Source organism: Chiloscyllium punctatum, chromosome 15 (genome assembly GCF_047496795.1).
Source record: "Chiloscyllium punctatum isolate Juve2018m chromosome 15, sChiPun1.3, whole genome shotgun sequence".
In the NCBI taxonomy this organism is placed as follows: Eukaryota; Metazoa; Chordata; class Chondrichthyes; order Orectolobiformes; family Hemiscylliidae; genus Chiloscyllium; species Chiloscyllium punctatum.
Window position 1 is genome coordinate 13,652,787 of NC_092753.1, and position 15,532 is coordinate 13,668,318.

At 44.0% G+C, this 15,532-nt stretch overlaps 1 protein-coding gene across 2 annotated transcripts in view; it reads right to left on the reverse strand.

The window, feature by feature from the left end:
- Positions 1-15,532, reverse strand: part of adprhl1 (ADP-ribosylhydrolase like 1) — a 53,395-nt gene that overhangs the window by 6,897 nt on the left and 30,966 nt on the right. For both annotated transcript variants that reach the window (XM_072584672.1, XM_072584674.1), the window contains exons 4-5: positions 5,941-6,081; positions 2,754-2,881 (exon numbers count right to left, since the gene is read on the reverse strand). In XM_072584672.1, coding sequence (XP_072440773.1) covers positions 2,754-2,881; positions 5,941-6,081 — 269 coding nt within the window. The remainder of the gene's footprint in view (positions 1-2,753; positions 2,882-5,940; positions 6,082-15,532) is intronic.

Genomic DNA, 15,532 nt, shown 5'->3' on the forward strand with positions numbered 1-15,532 from the left:
TAATTACACCGCAACAGCATCTTGCTAGCTATCAATAACACTGACTGATTTTCAGCTACTAACACCTTCCATTAACACCCACTTTTCACCTATAGATCCCCTCTATCATCCCCAGCATCCTCTCTGCCTTTTGCTCTATGCACTGCAACCAAATACTGTATTCCACTTGTTTCCCTTCTCCTCTTTTATCAATAGCGCAAAAGTTTTCATTGATCAATCCCCCCGCCCCCAACCCCCAGTCAGGTCCAAAGAAGAGTCATATTGGAATCTTGAAATCTTAACTCTGTTTCTCACTCCAAAGATGCTGCCAGACCTGTTAGGTTTTTCCAGTACATTTTGCTTTCATATTAGGAATTCACCAAGGCTTCTCAGACAGCACCTTCAACCCACAACCACTACAAGGACAAGGGCAACAGAAACATGGGCACACCTGGGGCGGCATGGTAGCTCAGTGCACCAGGGTCCCAGGTTCGATTCCAGCTTCAGGCGACTGTCTGTGTGGAGTTTGCACATTCTCCCCGTGTCTGCGTGGGTTTCCTCCAGGTGCTCCGGTTTCCTCCCACAGTCCAAAGATGTGCAGGTCAGGTGAATTGGCCAGGCTAAATTGTCCATAGCATTAGGTGCATTAGTCGGAGGGAAATGGGTCTGGGTGGGTTACTCTTCAGAGGGTCGGTGTGGACTGGTTGGGCCGAAGGGCCTGTTTCCACACTCTAGGGAATCTGATCTAACCTAACCAACAACCTCAGGTTCCCTTTCAAGCCACTCACCATCCTGACTTGGAAATCTATCAGTGTTTCTTCACTGTTGCTGGGTCAAAGTCCTGGAGTTCCCTCCCTAAGGGCATTGTGGGTTAACCTACAGCACATGGACTGCAGTTCACCACCATCTGCTCATGGGCAATAAATATTGCTACAGCCAATGGCGTCCACATCCCATGAGTGATATTTTTAGTTTAAAATATGATGAATGGTGCATACTATTTATTATATTTTGGATTTTAAAACAAAGGCAGTTAGCGGAGGGGCGGTTTTGTGAAAGTTTTTTTTTGGAAGTGACCTAGTTGCACTAATCCCCAGAAGACATGGTGCCTGGCAGAACCCCCACAGTGTTAAGGGCTGGAATATTTATATTGCTGAGTTTACGACAGATAAAACACCATTAGTTTAGTTTCTGTGTTCAGTTCAGAAGGGAGGGCAGTTTCTCTCAGTCAGAGAATGGAGTTTTTCGCTCAGGTGTGCGACTCGCTGTGGCCAAAGTGCTATAAATGATGCAGCTTCCAAACAGGAGAGTTCAGATAGAAATCATCAAGAACTGAAAAAGTTTACAGGCATCAGGATTGTGAAGGGTAGAGGACTCAGAGCAAATCATAACATTGTTTCCACAGACCAAGACCAAGAAACAGGGAGGAATCAATTCGGCAAGAACTTGAAGAATTGAGATAGGAATAAAAGGATAATGTTGCAAATGACATTAAAACCTTGTTATGATGTTTGCCTTAGGATTTTTCTAACTGCTGCTTTTTATATATAGGCTTGTATTTTTTGTACAATTCATTTGTTCAGGACCATCTTCAGCCTTGTCGAGCTAAATTTCAGTAACTAACCATCATGGCAACCAATTTAAACACATGATCAATGATGACAGGTTTCATTCTGGGATCTGACTTATCCAGTATTACTCATATATGAGATCTCTACCTATTTTTTGTTCTGTTGTTATGTAGCGCACTTACTGACTGACCCCATTGACAAGACAACCAGAACTGAGGTGCCAAACCACCTTGGACTAATGATGCATCTTCAACAATCCCAGAGAACAGATACTCAACCATTTAACCTCGACCTTTCCAAAGCTCAGAAACTGTACCAACCATTCCAGTGTGCCATTGCTCATGAATCAACTCAGTCCAGACCGCTGGGACCAAATCTACCCTTTCACTGCACAGAAATGAAATCTAACAATCTTGGTGTGGGAGAATTTGACCAAAGTTGACTCACAAGTGTGTGGAAGCCATTTTTGGATCTATCTTCGTGCTTTCAGTTTTACATATTTAACTAAATTATATATTTGAAGCATGGCTGCATTGATTAATTATTCATTAAAGAATGGAAGGATAAAGCTGATACTAAATGGAAAGATATCTTACTGGCCAGTTGAAGGAACAATGCGCATGATGGGGGGGACAGAGGTTTGTACAACAGATGGAGCTCTCAAAAGCTGGGAGATGTTCAAAGCTGAGTGTGACTGGGTAGATGACAAAAAAAAAGGGAATAGGAGAAGCAGTGTGAGGACACTAAGGCCTGAGGAATAAATTAAAAAGGAAAGCTGGCTAGGGACAAAAATGGCTTCCACACAGTTTTTGTTTCAATTTTGGTCAAATTCTCCCACAATTGGTTTCCCGGTGTCAAATGTGTTAGATTCTTACATGTACAGGTATGCCAACTGAGAGAAGGTGCCAATGCTTTCCACCAGTATGCTTTAAAACCTGTGTCATCTCCATTCTCTTGCTGTTGCGTTGTAGTAACTCTATCTCTGGTCCATAACAACGCAGGGTCAGTCTACTCCAGCAGGCAGCCACAGTGGTCCTCAATACCCAAAGTGTGCAATGTTAGGGACAATCTCATAAACCGAAATGATGGAATGCATTCTGACAAACTGGTTGGTTAGCTTTCCCTCTATTGAATTTAGCCCCATAAATCTTCAGAATGGCAGACAGAGTTTTAATTCAGAATTATGATCCCCAGCACACCAACCTGATCTCTTTTCTCTGCATCATAGTTCTTCGGAAAGGTCGGTGTGTTCTGCCCTTCCTGTGAAATTCCTCTTTCTTCCAAATATGACTGCCATTTGGTTTCAAAATAGAACCAATTCTGTTGGTATTCTAAGGCAAAAAGTGCACCTTATTGAGTCAATTCTTACAGTTTCAGGGTGCTTCTGAACTTCTAAAAAAAAATAATTGTTGCCAAAAAGAGAATACATTTATTTAAAAAAACAACTTCTGTTGTGCTCATCAGGACTATTAGCAAGAATACCAAGATTAAAGGGAGCCATCATATGGGAAGGGAATGCTGATTGTTTGGTAAATGGACTCTAATCGGTAGACGGGTTGCCATGGAAAATGAAATGGGAAGATGATGACTAACAGTTAAATTCCAAGTTTTGTTTAAATTTAGACCAGGTAGGTTGACACTGATTGACCAAGTTACTGCCCCGAGGAATAAACTAGTGAGTGGCTGTCACCTGTTTTGTTGAAGCAGATGTAATGTTTGCATGTGTTCTTTCTGTCTGCAAAGAACAAAAGCTTTGTGTGTTAACCTGTGGAGCGTCCAGTACACTCAAGTGCACCGAACTGTAAGCTTAAGTGACAACCTAAAATTGCATGTTTCATATAGTACACTCTCAATCATTTAGCAAACGTTGTCCAATCACGGAATCAAATCTAATGTGTTTTGAGTTTTGCCAGCACATTGATAGGTGGACAATAATTCTCCACACTATAATTTCTTTGTTTACAGAGGAACCTCGATTATCCCAAGGACACGGATGGGGAATATTTTGTTTAGTTAATCAAATTCTGGAGAACATAGTTTAGCCAAGCATCGGGACCTTGCCGGATAATCCAATATTTGGATAATCGAATGCCGGGTAATCGAGGTTCCTCTATTGCTTAAACAGGGAGACGTGTTGGAATGTTTTGTCAGGACAAATGCAAGCATGCCAAACTTTAAATGATCATAACAAGCCAAGTGACAGGAGATAGGAGTATAGATTGGGTTGGAAAATTAATTCTGATTGACCAAGGAGTTACTATGGAAAAGGTAATGGCTTGAAGCTTGGTATTCTTATATTTGTCCTGATGGGTGCAAGATGAAAAAACTTCAGTAACTGCATCAGTCATCTTTGTAATAATTTCTCAATTTCTCCTCAACTAATCCTAGGCGTTGCCTTGTCAAAGCTGTATATCTTCCTTAGGCCGTCCCCACTGCAGTTGTACATCTATCCAGGTGGCTCATACTGAGAGCTGGGCTTTGAGATCTCTCCCACTGATCTATTTGAGATCTGCAAAAGTATTTACTGGTAACCAAGTCTTCAGTGGGGCAACTGTCATACCCTGCCCCTTTTATGGGGAATAATGAAAATAAACTGATCCTCATTACAAATAGGTTATTGAAATGAAACATGGACAGCGTTAAAAATCACACAACACCAGGTTATAGTCCAACAAGTTTATTTGGAAGCACTAGCTTTCGGAGTGTCGCTCCTTCATCAGGTGGTTGTCTCAGCTATAACCTGGTGTTGTGTGATTTTTAACTTTGTACACCCCAGTCCAACACCGGCATCTCCAAATCAAAACATGAACAGGTTTCGCAGACTCAACTGTATTAGTTTGATGTTATTATCATTTTGCATTTTGGGTGAAGATATTCTGATAGTCTTTACTTGATTGTTTTATTCATACTATTCACTTCCAGCTAGTAATAACATGGAAAATGAAATGGGAAGATGATGACTAACAGTTAAATTCCAAGTTTTGTTTAAATTTAGACCAGGTCAACTTCCTTCTGACTGTAAACCACTGTGCCACCACCTCTGCTGGATCTGTCCTACCGGTGGGGTGGGGTTGATGGTGTCCAGGGCATTATCTGGAAAATGTAATTCAGTGACGATGGGAAAATCTCCCCCTAACTCAGCCATATGTTCCTGGTTTGGCAATGCATCAATTTTAAGATTGTCATCACAAAAGCAGAAACTGCTGAAGAACCTCAGCAGGTCTGGCAGAATCTGTGGAGAGAAAGCAGCGTTTTAGGTCCAGTGACTGTTCTTCAGAACTTCTGTATCCTCTGAATTTACGTTACTTGAGTAAGTTGCTACTGATTGTAGTTACAGATCCCTTGACCTTTATTGGTCAGAGTATTGAGTACAGGAGTTGGGAGGTTATGTTGTGGCTGTATAGGACATTAGTTAGGCCGCTGTTGGAATATTGCGTGCAATTCTGGTCTCCTTCCTATTGGGAAGATGTTGTGAAGCTTGAAATGGTTCAGAAAAGATTTACAAGGATGTTGCCAGGGTCGGAGGATCTGAGCTACAGGGAGAGGCTGAACAGGCTGGGACTGTTTTCCCTGGAGCATCAGAGACTGAGGGGTGACCTTAGACCATAAGACCATAAGACATAGGAGTGGAAGTAAGGCCATTCGGCCCATCGAGTCCACTCTGCCATTCAATCATGGCTGATGGGCATTTCAACTCCACTTACCCGCATTCTCCCCGTAGCCCTTAATTCCTTGTGACATCAAGAATAAACCTTATAGAGGTTTACAAAATTATGAGGGGCATGGATAGGATAAATAGTCAAAGTCTTTTCCCTGGGGTCAGGGAGTCCAGAACTAGAGGACATAGGTTTAGGGTGAGAGGGGAAAGATATAAAAGAGACCTAAGGGGCAACTTTTTCACATAGAGGGTGGTACGTGTATGGAATGAGCTGCCAGAGGAAGTGTGAAGGCTGGTACAATTGCAACATTTAAGAGGCATTTGGATGGGTATATGAATAGGAAGGGTTTGGAGGGATATGGGCCGGGTGCTGGCAGGTGGGACTAGATTGGGTTGAGATATCTGGTCGGCATGGACGGTTTGGACTGAAGGGTCTGTTTTTGTGCTGTACATCTCTATGACTCTATGATTACTTGGCTCAAAGTCAACCTTTAATTACTCACCTGAGAAGCGCAGGGAATGGTTTCCTGTGTTGAAGGGGCAATGTCAATGCAGGATGTTGTTCTCTCCTGCTGAAATGACGGGAACACAGCATCGTATTCACATCCTGGGAACTTACTTCAACTCCCATGTGCAAGGGACAAAAGGACTCGGACAGATGGACCTTCCTGATCACCAAGTCAGATGTTTCTGTTAATCCTCCCCCCCCAGCCCCCACTGTAAAATTCTCACCTGACATGTGACGAATAGTTTTCCTGCAGTAAGCCTCAGCCACAGCAACAACCTTTAACATCGCCCTTCCCCACTCTGCTGTGGGCTTGCATTGCACAGCGTAGGATGCAAAAAGAGCGGTGCACAGTGACCCCAGGAAACCTGCCGTGAGAAGGAAGAGAGAGAGAGAGAGTGAGAGAGAGGGAGAGACAATGATCAACAGACGGTGAAAGTCCATTCAGTGAAAAACAACCGACCAGAAGTGGATTTCTGTTTGTGAAGGAGAAAAACCATGGTGTAGACCTTTGCTGAGGTTTTATACCCAATTCTCAACTTGGGAAAAGATTTCGAGAGCTCGGAAAACTGAATTGAATTGAATTGGCTTTATTGTTCACATGTCCTCAAATGAAAAGCTGACAGCCATCTTAGGTCCAAAGGTACCTAGGTACTGGTACTAAAGATCAAATTCGTCAGAAACAAAAAAAAAATTAGGGGAGTAATGAGATAAATGATTTATTTTTATAAGTTTATCCTAGAACCTATCATAGGTTATAGAAATAAATTATAAAAATAAAGTTGAAAAGTTCAGAAATGTTCAGAAAATGGACCTCAGAGATTTACCCTGGTAACACCAGGGATGACAGATTTCAGTGGTCAATTGGGTTGTGGTCTCAACCCCACTCTCAGTGGGAGCGGCGATAGTGAGGACAATGATTTTATAAATACAGAGCAGGCACAAGGGCCAATAGGCTTACTCATGCTGCTATATTTAACTTCATTTTTTTTTTAAGATGCACCTTATAATCTCTCTCGTTGTTATAAGAGCTAGTTCAACTCAATGGGCTGAGTGGGAGAGGGGAGAGTGAGGGTCTGAGTTGGAGAGGGGAGAGTGAGGGGCTGAGTGGGAGTGGGGAGAGTGAGGGGCTGAGTGGGAGAGGGGAGAGTGAGGGGCTGAGTGGGAGAGGGGAGAGTGTGGGGCTGAGTGGGAGTGGGGAGAGTGAGGGGCTGAGTGGGAGAGGGGAGAGTGAGGGGCTGAGTGGGAGAGGGGAGAGTGAGGGGCTGAGTGGGAGAGGGGAGAGTGAGGGGCTGAGTGGGAGAGGGGAGAGTGAGGAGCTGAGTGGGAGAGGGGAGAGTGAGGGGCTGAGTGGGAGAGGGGAGAATGAGGAGCTGAGGGGGAGCGGGGAGAGTGAGGAGCTGAGTGGGAGCAGGGAGAGTGAGGGGCTGAGTGGGAGCAGGGAGAGTGAGGGGCTGAGTGGGAATGGGGAGAGTGAGGGGCTGAGGGGGTGCAGTCGAATTGCCCTCTGGGACGGTGAGTGAACTGATATATTCAGCTCGTGGCTGAACCCGAGACACTGTACATGTCGTGTCTCCCATCCTCCCTCCTCCTGTCACCAAAATAAAACATTCTGTCGTGTGTTGGTCAGGTTTGGCTTTTGTATTTCCTTTTTATCATGTGATTAAGATACATTTTTCTTCTTTTCCCTTTTTCATTTATCTATTATTTGATATTACTGTTGCACTAAAATTAAATTTAAGATTAAAAATGACAGGAGACCTCAGACCCATGTTATGCTCCTCTTGCTCAATGTGGGAGCTCAGGGAAGGGGCTGGTGTCCCTGACTCCTTCACGTTCAGGAGTTGTGTCCAGCTGCTGCTTCTGGTAGACCTCATGACGGCATTGGAGCTGCAGATGGACTCACTTTGGAGCATCCATGATCCGGATGGGGCCGTGGATAGCCCATTTAGTGAATTGGTCACATCGCAGATTAGGATTGCCGAGGGAGAAAGGGAATAGGTGACCAAAAGGCAGAGAAAGAGCAGGAAGGCAATGCAGGTATCCCCTGCAGTCATCTCACTCCAAGACAGGTCTACCGTTTTGGATACTATTGGGAGAGAAGGCTCACCAGGGGAAGGCAGCAGTAGCCAGGTTCATGGCACCATGCTGTACAGAAGGGCAGGAAAAAGAGTGCAAGGGCTATAGTCATAGGGGAGTCAATTGTAAGGGGAGTAGATAGGCATTTGTGTGGTTGTAAATGAGACTGAAAATGGTATGTTGCCTCCCAGGTGCACAGACAGAGATGTCTCAGATCAGTTGCAGAACATTCTGAAGGGTGAACAGACAGTTATCGTGATACATATAGACACCAATGATAGAGGTAAAAAATGGGATGAGGTCCTCCAAGCAGAATTTAGTGAGTTCAAAGCCAAGCTAACAAGTCAGGTTCAGAGGTAGTAATCTCAGGATTGTTGCCAGTGCCCCATGCTAGTCAGGGTAGAGATGAAAGAATAGGCAGGATGAATGTGTGGCATGAGAGATGGTGTAGGGGGGAGGGGTTCAGAAGTTTGGGACATTGAATCAGTTCTGGGGGTGTGGCACTATTGCAAATTGGACAGTTTAACCTGGGCCGGGCTGGAACCCAATGTCTTGGGGGTGTTTTTGCTAACGCTGTTGGGCAGGGTTTAAACTAATGTGGCAGGGGGATGGGAACCAAATGAGGTGGTTAATGGACAGTAAGGAGTGAGTAACTAAAGCCTGTAAGGAACTAGATAATGAAGTCAGTGTAACTAAGGGGAAGAATAGGCAGTAGGCAGAGGATGAATGCTGAGGGACTGGTGGTCTGAGGTGCATTTGTTTTAAGAAGTGTAGTAGATAAGGCAGATGAATTTAGGGCTTGGATTAGTATCTGGGAGTATGATGTCATTGTTATTACTGAAACTTGGTTGAGGAAAGGGCATGATTGGTAACTAAATATTCCAGGATATAAATGCTTCAGGTGGGATAGAGAGGGAGGTCAAAGGGGTGGAGGAGTTGCATTACTGGTCAGGGAGGATATCACAGCTGTGCTGAAGGAGGGCACTATGGAGGACTCGAACAGTGAGGCAATATGGGCAGAGTTCAGAAATAGGAAGGGGGCGGTAACAATGTTGGGACTGTATTACAGGCCTCCCAACAGCGAGCGAGAGATAGAGGTACAAATATGTAAACAGATTATGGAAAGATGTAGGAACAACAGGGTGATGGTGATAGGAGATTTTAATTTTCCCGACAATGACTGGGATTCACTTAGTTTTAGATGCCTGGATGGAGCAGAATTTGTAAGGAGCATCCAGGAGGGTTTTCTAGAGCAGTATGTAAGTAGTCCAACTTGGGAAGGGGCCATACTGGACCTAGTATTGGGGAATGGGCCCAGCCAGGTGGTTGAAGTTTCAGTAGGGGATTATTTTGGGAATAGTGATCACATCCATAAGTTTTAGAATACTCATGGACAAAGACGAGTGTGGTCCTAGAGGAAGAGTGCTAAATTGGGGGAAGGCCAACTGTACCAAAATTTGGCAGGAGCTGGGGAATATAGGTTGGGAGCAGCTGTTTGAACGGAAATCCACATTCGATATGTGGGAGGCTTTTAAAGAGAGGTTGATCAGAGTGCAGGAGAGATATGTTCCTATGAAAATGAGGGATAGAAAGGCAAGATTAGGGAATCATGGATGACAGTGAAATTGTAAGACTAGCTAAGAGGAAAAAGGATGCATACATAAGGTCTGGGCGACTGAAGACAGACAAAGCTTTGGAAGAATATTGGGAATGTAGGACCAATCTGAAACAAGGAATTGAGAGGGCTAAAAAGGGTGATGAAATATCTTTAGCAAATAGAGTTAAAGAAAATCCCAAAGCCTTTTATTCATATATAAGCAGCAAGAGGGTAACTAGAGAAAGGGTTGGCCACTCAAGGACAAAGGAGGAAAGTTATGCGTGGAGTCAGAGAAAATGGGTGAGATTCTTAATGAGTACTTTACATCGGTATTCACCGAGGAGAGGGTCACAACGGATGTTGAGGTTCGGGATAGATGTTTGATTACTCCAGGACATGTCGGCATAAGGAGGGAGGAAGTGTTGGGTATTCTAAAAGGCATTAAGGTGGACAAGTCCCCAGGTCCAGGTGGGATTGATCCCAGGTTACCGAGGGAAGCGAGAGAGGAAATAGCTGGGGCCTTAACAGATATCTTTGCAGCATCCTTGGACGTGGGTGAGGTCCCAGAGGACTGGAGAATTGTTAATATTGTCCCCTTGTTTAAGAAGGGTAGCAAGGATAATCCAGGTAAATATTGACTGGTGAGGATGACATCAGTGGTAGGGAAGCTGCTGGAGAAGATACTGAGAGATAGGATCTATTCACAATATGAAGAAAATGAGTTTATCAGTGCTAGGCAACATTGTTTTGTGTAGGGAAGGTCATGTCTTACCAACTTAATAGAATTCTGTGAAGGGGATAGGGTAAATAGACAAAGTCTTTTCCCTGGGGTCGGGGAGTCCCGAACTAGAGGGCATAGGTTTAGGGTGAGAGGGGAAAGATATAAAAGAGACCTAAGGGGCAACTTTTTCACACAGAGGGTGGTATGTATGGAATAAGCTGCCAGAGGGTGTGGTGGAGGCTGGTACAATTGCAACATTTAAGAGGCATTTGGATGGGTATATGAATAGGAAAGGTTTGGAGGGATATGGGTTGGGTGCTGGCAGGTGGGACTAGATTGGGTTGGGATATCTGGTCGGCATGGACGGGTTGGACCAAAGGGTCTGTTTCCATGCTGTACATCTCTATGACTATGACTTTAAGTGACAAAGTTGATTGATGAGGGAAAGGCTTTGGATTTTATTGACATGAACTTCAGTATGGCGTTTGATAAGGCTCCCCTTGGAAGTCCGATGGAGAAAATGAAGTCGCATGGGGTCCAGGGTGTACTAGCTAGATGGATAGAGAACTGGCTGGGCAAAGGGAGACAGAGAGGAGTAGTGGAAGAGAGTTTCTCAAAATGGAGACCTGTGCCCAGTGGTGTCCCACAGGGATCCGTGCTGGGACCCCTTGTTGTTTGTGGTATACATAAACGATCTGGAGGAAGGTATAGGTGGTGTGATGAGCAAGTTTGCAGATGCTGGAGTAGCAGATAGTGAAGGGGACTGTCAGAATACAGCAGAATATTGATAGATTGGAGAGTTGGGCGGAGAAATGGCAGATGGAGTTCAATCCGGACAAATGTGAGGAGATGCATTTTGAATTATACAGTAAATAGACAAGCCCTGGGGAAAATTGATGTACAGAGAGATCCGGGTGTTCAGGTCCATCGTTCCCTGAAGGTGGCAACGCAGGTCAATAGAATGGTCAAGGAGGCATACAGCATGCTTTCCTTCATCAGACGGGGTATTGAGTACAAGAGTTGGCAGGTCATGTTACGGTTTATAGGACTTTGGTTTGGCCACATTTGGAATAACAGTAAGAGTTTTATAACAGGAGTAGACTCACCAATTTTAAGGGCATTTAAATGGTCATTGGATAAATGTATGGACAAAAATGGAATAGTGTAGGTTAGATGGGCTTTAGATTGGTTCCACAGGTTGGCACAACATCGAGGGCTGAAGAGCCTGTACTGTGCTGTAATGTTCTATGGTCTATAAATACTGAGTACAGCTCTGGTCACCACATTACCGAAAGGATGTGGATGCTTTGGAGAGGGTGCAGAGGAGGTTCACCAGGATGTTGCCTGGTATGGAAGGTGCTAGTTATGAGGAGAGGTTGAGTGGATTAGGGTTATTTTCATTAGAAAGGAGGTTGAGGGGGCACCTGATCAAGGTCTACAAAATCATAAGAGGTATAGACAGGTTGGATAGCAAGAAGCTTTTTCCCAGAGTGGGGTGACTCAATTACTAGGGGTCATGAGTTCAAGGTGAGAGGGGAAAAGTTTAGGGGAGATATGTGTGGAAAGTTCTTTATGCAGAGGTTGGTGGACTCCTGGAATGCGTTGCCAGCGGAGGTGGTAGAAGTGGGCACGATAGCGTCATTTAAGATGTATCTAGACAGACACACGAATGGGCAGGGAGCAGAGGGGTACAGACCCTTAGAAAATCGGTGACAGGTTTAGATCGAGGATCTGGATTGGCACAGGCTTGGAGGACCGAAGGGCCTGTTCCTGTGCTGTAATGTTCTTTGTTCTTTATGACCCTACTCTGCTTTGGCTATAATTTAATGACCCAGTCTCTGTTGTTCTCTGTCGATAAGGATATCAAACATTGACCACATCTTGAGAGAAGAAATCCCTCCCCATCTCCAACCTAAATTCAATACTCCTTAATGTGAAATCAACCCCGATTCTAGATTCTCCCACGAGAGGGAAACATTCAGCATCCACCCCTCTGTGGCAAGGAGTTCCAAAGACTCACGTCCCTCTGAGAGCAGAAATTCCTCCTCATATCCGTCTTAAATCAGTGCCTCTTTATTCTGAGACCATTCCCTCTGGTCCTCGACTCTCCCATGAAGGGTAACATCCTCCCAGCATTTACCCTGCTAAAGCCCTGAAGAATCCAAGACATTTTGATGAGATCACCTTTCATACTCCAAAACTCCAGGGAGTAAAGTCCCAATCATTTTAGCTTTTGCTCAAAAGAGAATTGCCCATAGCAGGGATCATCTGATTGGACCCGTTCAGTCAAATTAGACATTTTCTTAAATAAGGGGACCAAAACTGCTCACAATTCTTCAGATGCGACCTTGTGCTGTTGAAGTAAGATTTCTCTCCTCGTATATTCCAAACTCTCCTGAAATCAGGGTCAACATTCTATTGGCCTTCCTGATTCCCTGCTGCACCTGCATGCCAGCTTCCCCTGTTCTGTGCACAAGTAACCCCCAATTCCCTTTGTGTTGCAGCTCACTGCAGTTTCTTTCCTTTTAAATAATAATCCATTTTTCTGTTCTCCCTTCTAAAATGAACAACTTCACAGTTTTCCATATTTTACTCCATTTTCCCACTTATCACGATCTCTCTGTATCCTTTTTGCAACCTGCCTTTCCAGCTATGTTTGTTTAGCAGCAAATTTGGTGTCCATGCATTTGCTTTCTTCTTTCAAGTCATTGGTATGTATTGTAAACAGTTGCCGACTCACTGGTCACAGATCACCAACCTGAAAACTAACCCCTTATCCCCACTCGCTGATTCCTGCTTATTAGCCAATTCTCTTCCATGTCAACATGCTACTTCCAACATCATCGGCTCTTATCTTATGACTTAACCTTTTGTGAGGTGCCTTGTTGAACATCTTCTGGAAATCCAAATACAGCACACCTACTGGTTCCCATCTATCCACTCTGCTTCAGACTTCCTCGACAAACTCTAACAAATTAGTCAGAAGTGAGTCCCCTTTCATGGCACCGTGCTGGTTCTGCTTCATTAGAATATGATTTTCCAAACTTTCTGCTCTTTCATCCTTAATAATTGATTCCCACATTTTTCCAACAATAGATGTTCAGCTAATCGGCCTACCCACTTTTTGCCTCCCTCCCTTCTTGAAAAAGGGTGGCATATTGGCAGTTTTCCAGTCCTCTGGTAATTCTCCAGGGAATTTTGGAAAATTACAACCGATGTGTCTACTGTTTCCATAGCATTTCTTTTCAGATACTTGGACTCATGCCATCAGGAGTGGGGACTTAACTGCCTGTAGCTCAATTAGTTTGTCTCATTCTGCTTCCCTGGTAATGGTTATGATACTTAATTCCTCCCCTGTAGTCTTTCGTATTAATGGGATGTTCCAAGTATCTTGCACAGTAAAGACTAATACAAAATATCTGTGTAACTCCTCTGCCATTTCTAATCTGTCTCTCCAGATTCATTTTCTAAGGAGAATATGTTCACATTGACCTCTCTCTTTTTATATATTGAAAGAAGCTCTTACTGTCAATTTTTATATTCCTCATCAGTTTGCCCTCATAGTTTAATTTCTTTCTTTTTATTATCTTTTTAGTTCTCCTTTGTTGGATTCTGAATGTATCGCAGTCTTTGGGGCTATCACTCACCTTTGCTTTCTTATATTGCTTTCTCTTTCAATTCAATATGCTCCTTAACCTCCGTGGTTAGCCGTGGTTAGTTTATCCCTCTCTTAAAACAGTTCCTCCTTCAAGGATATCTTTCTGCTGAGAGTCATGACTTACCTCCTTAAACTTTTGCTACAGCTTGCTTACTGTCATTCCTGCTAATCTTCCCACTCGGTCCACTTCAGATAACTCTAGACTCATTTCATTGTAGTTCCCTTTATGTCAGTTATTCACAGATGCTTTCAATCCAAGTTTCTCACTCTCAAACTGAATATTAAATTCTAACATGTTATGATCGCTACTTGCTAGGGGATCTTTTACTCTGAGATTATTTATTAAACCTGCTTCATTGCCCATTACCAAATCCTGGATTACCTGCTCTCTGCTGAAAATGTGTTGCTGGAAAAGCGCAGCAGGTCAGGCAGCATCCAAGGAACAGGAGAATCGACGTTTCGGGCATGAGCCCTTCCTGCTCTCTGGTCAACTCCATATTCCTCTCAGAAGCCATCCTTAATGCACTCTATGAATTTATTGTAGCTACTCTTTGCAATTAGATTAATCCAATCAACATGACGATGAAAGTCACCCATGTTTTTACATGTTCCGATAATTTGTTTATTTTATCACCTTTCCTACGGAATGCCTACTGTTAGGGATCGATGTACAACTCCGATCAATGTCTTTTTCCCCTTGTTGCATTTTACATTCGTACAGGTGGACCTCAAATCATTAGAGCCTGGATCATCTCTCATACCTGTCCTCATTTCAATCTTAGTCACAGTGCTTCCCCACCACCTTTTCCTTCCTTCCTGTCTCTCTGGAAAGCCCAGTTAAATTCCCAGTTTTGATCCCATTGAACTGAAATGACTATGAGGTCGTATTCATTACCTTGACTTAGAACATAGGATATAGAACAGGACAGCACAGTACAGGCCCTCAATGTTGTGCTGACCTTTATCCTCCTCTAAGACCAAACTCACCAACATACCATTCATTTTACGATCATCCATGTGCTGAGCCAAGAGTTGCTTAAATGTCCCTCATGTATCTGACTCGACTACGACAGCTGACAATGCATTCCACACACCCATCCTCTCTGAGTAAAGCACCTATCTCTGACATCTCCTCTCAACCTTCCTCCAATCACCTTGAAATTATGCCCCCCTCGTGATAGTCATTTCTCTGGGAAAAAGTCTCTGGCTATCCACTCCATCTCTGCCTCGCGTGATCTTGTACACCTCCATCAAGTCACCCCTCAGCCTTCTTCACACCAATCAGAAATGCCCTAGCTCCCTCAAGCTTCTTCATAAGACATACCCTTCAGTCCAAGCAGCATCCTGGTTAATCTGCTCTGCACCCTCTCTAAAGCTTCCATATCCTTCCTGTATTGGAGGCGACCAGAACTGAACATAATACTCCAAGTGTGGTCTAAACAGGGCTTTATAGAGCTGTAGCATAACCTCATGGCTCTTAAACTCAATCCCCCTGCTAATGAAAGCCAACCTATCATATGACTTCTTAACAACCCTGCTAACCTTGGTGGCAACCTTGAGGGATCTCGGGACACAGATCCCAAGATCCCTCTGTTCCTCCACACTGCCACGAATCCTGCCTTTAAACCTGTAATCTGTATTCAAATTTGACCTTCTAAAACGAAGCACTTCATATTTTTCCAGGTTGAACTTCATCTGCCACTTCTCAGCCCAGCTCTGCATCCTATCAATGTCCTGATTGCAACCTACCACAGCCCTCCACAC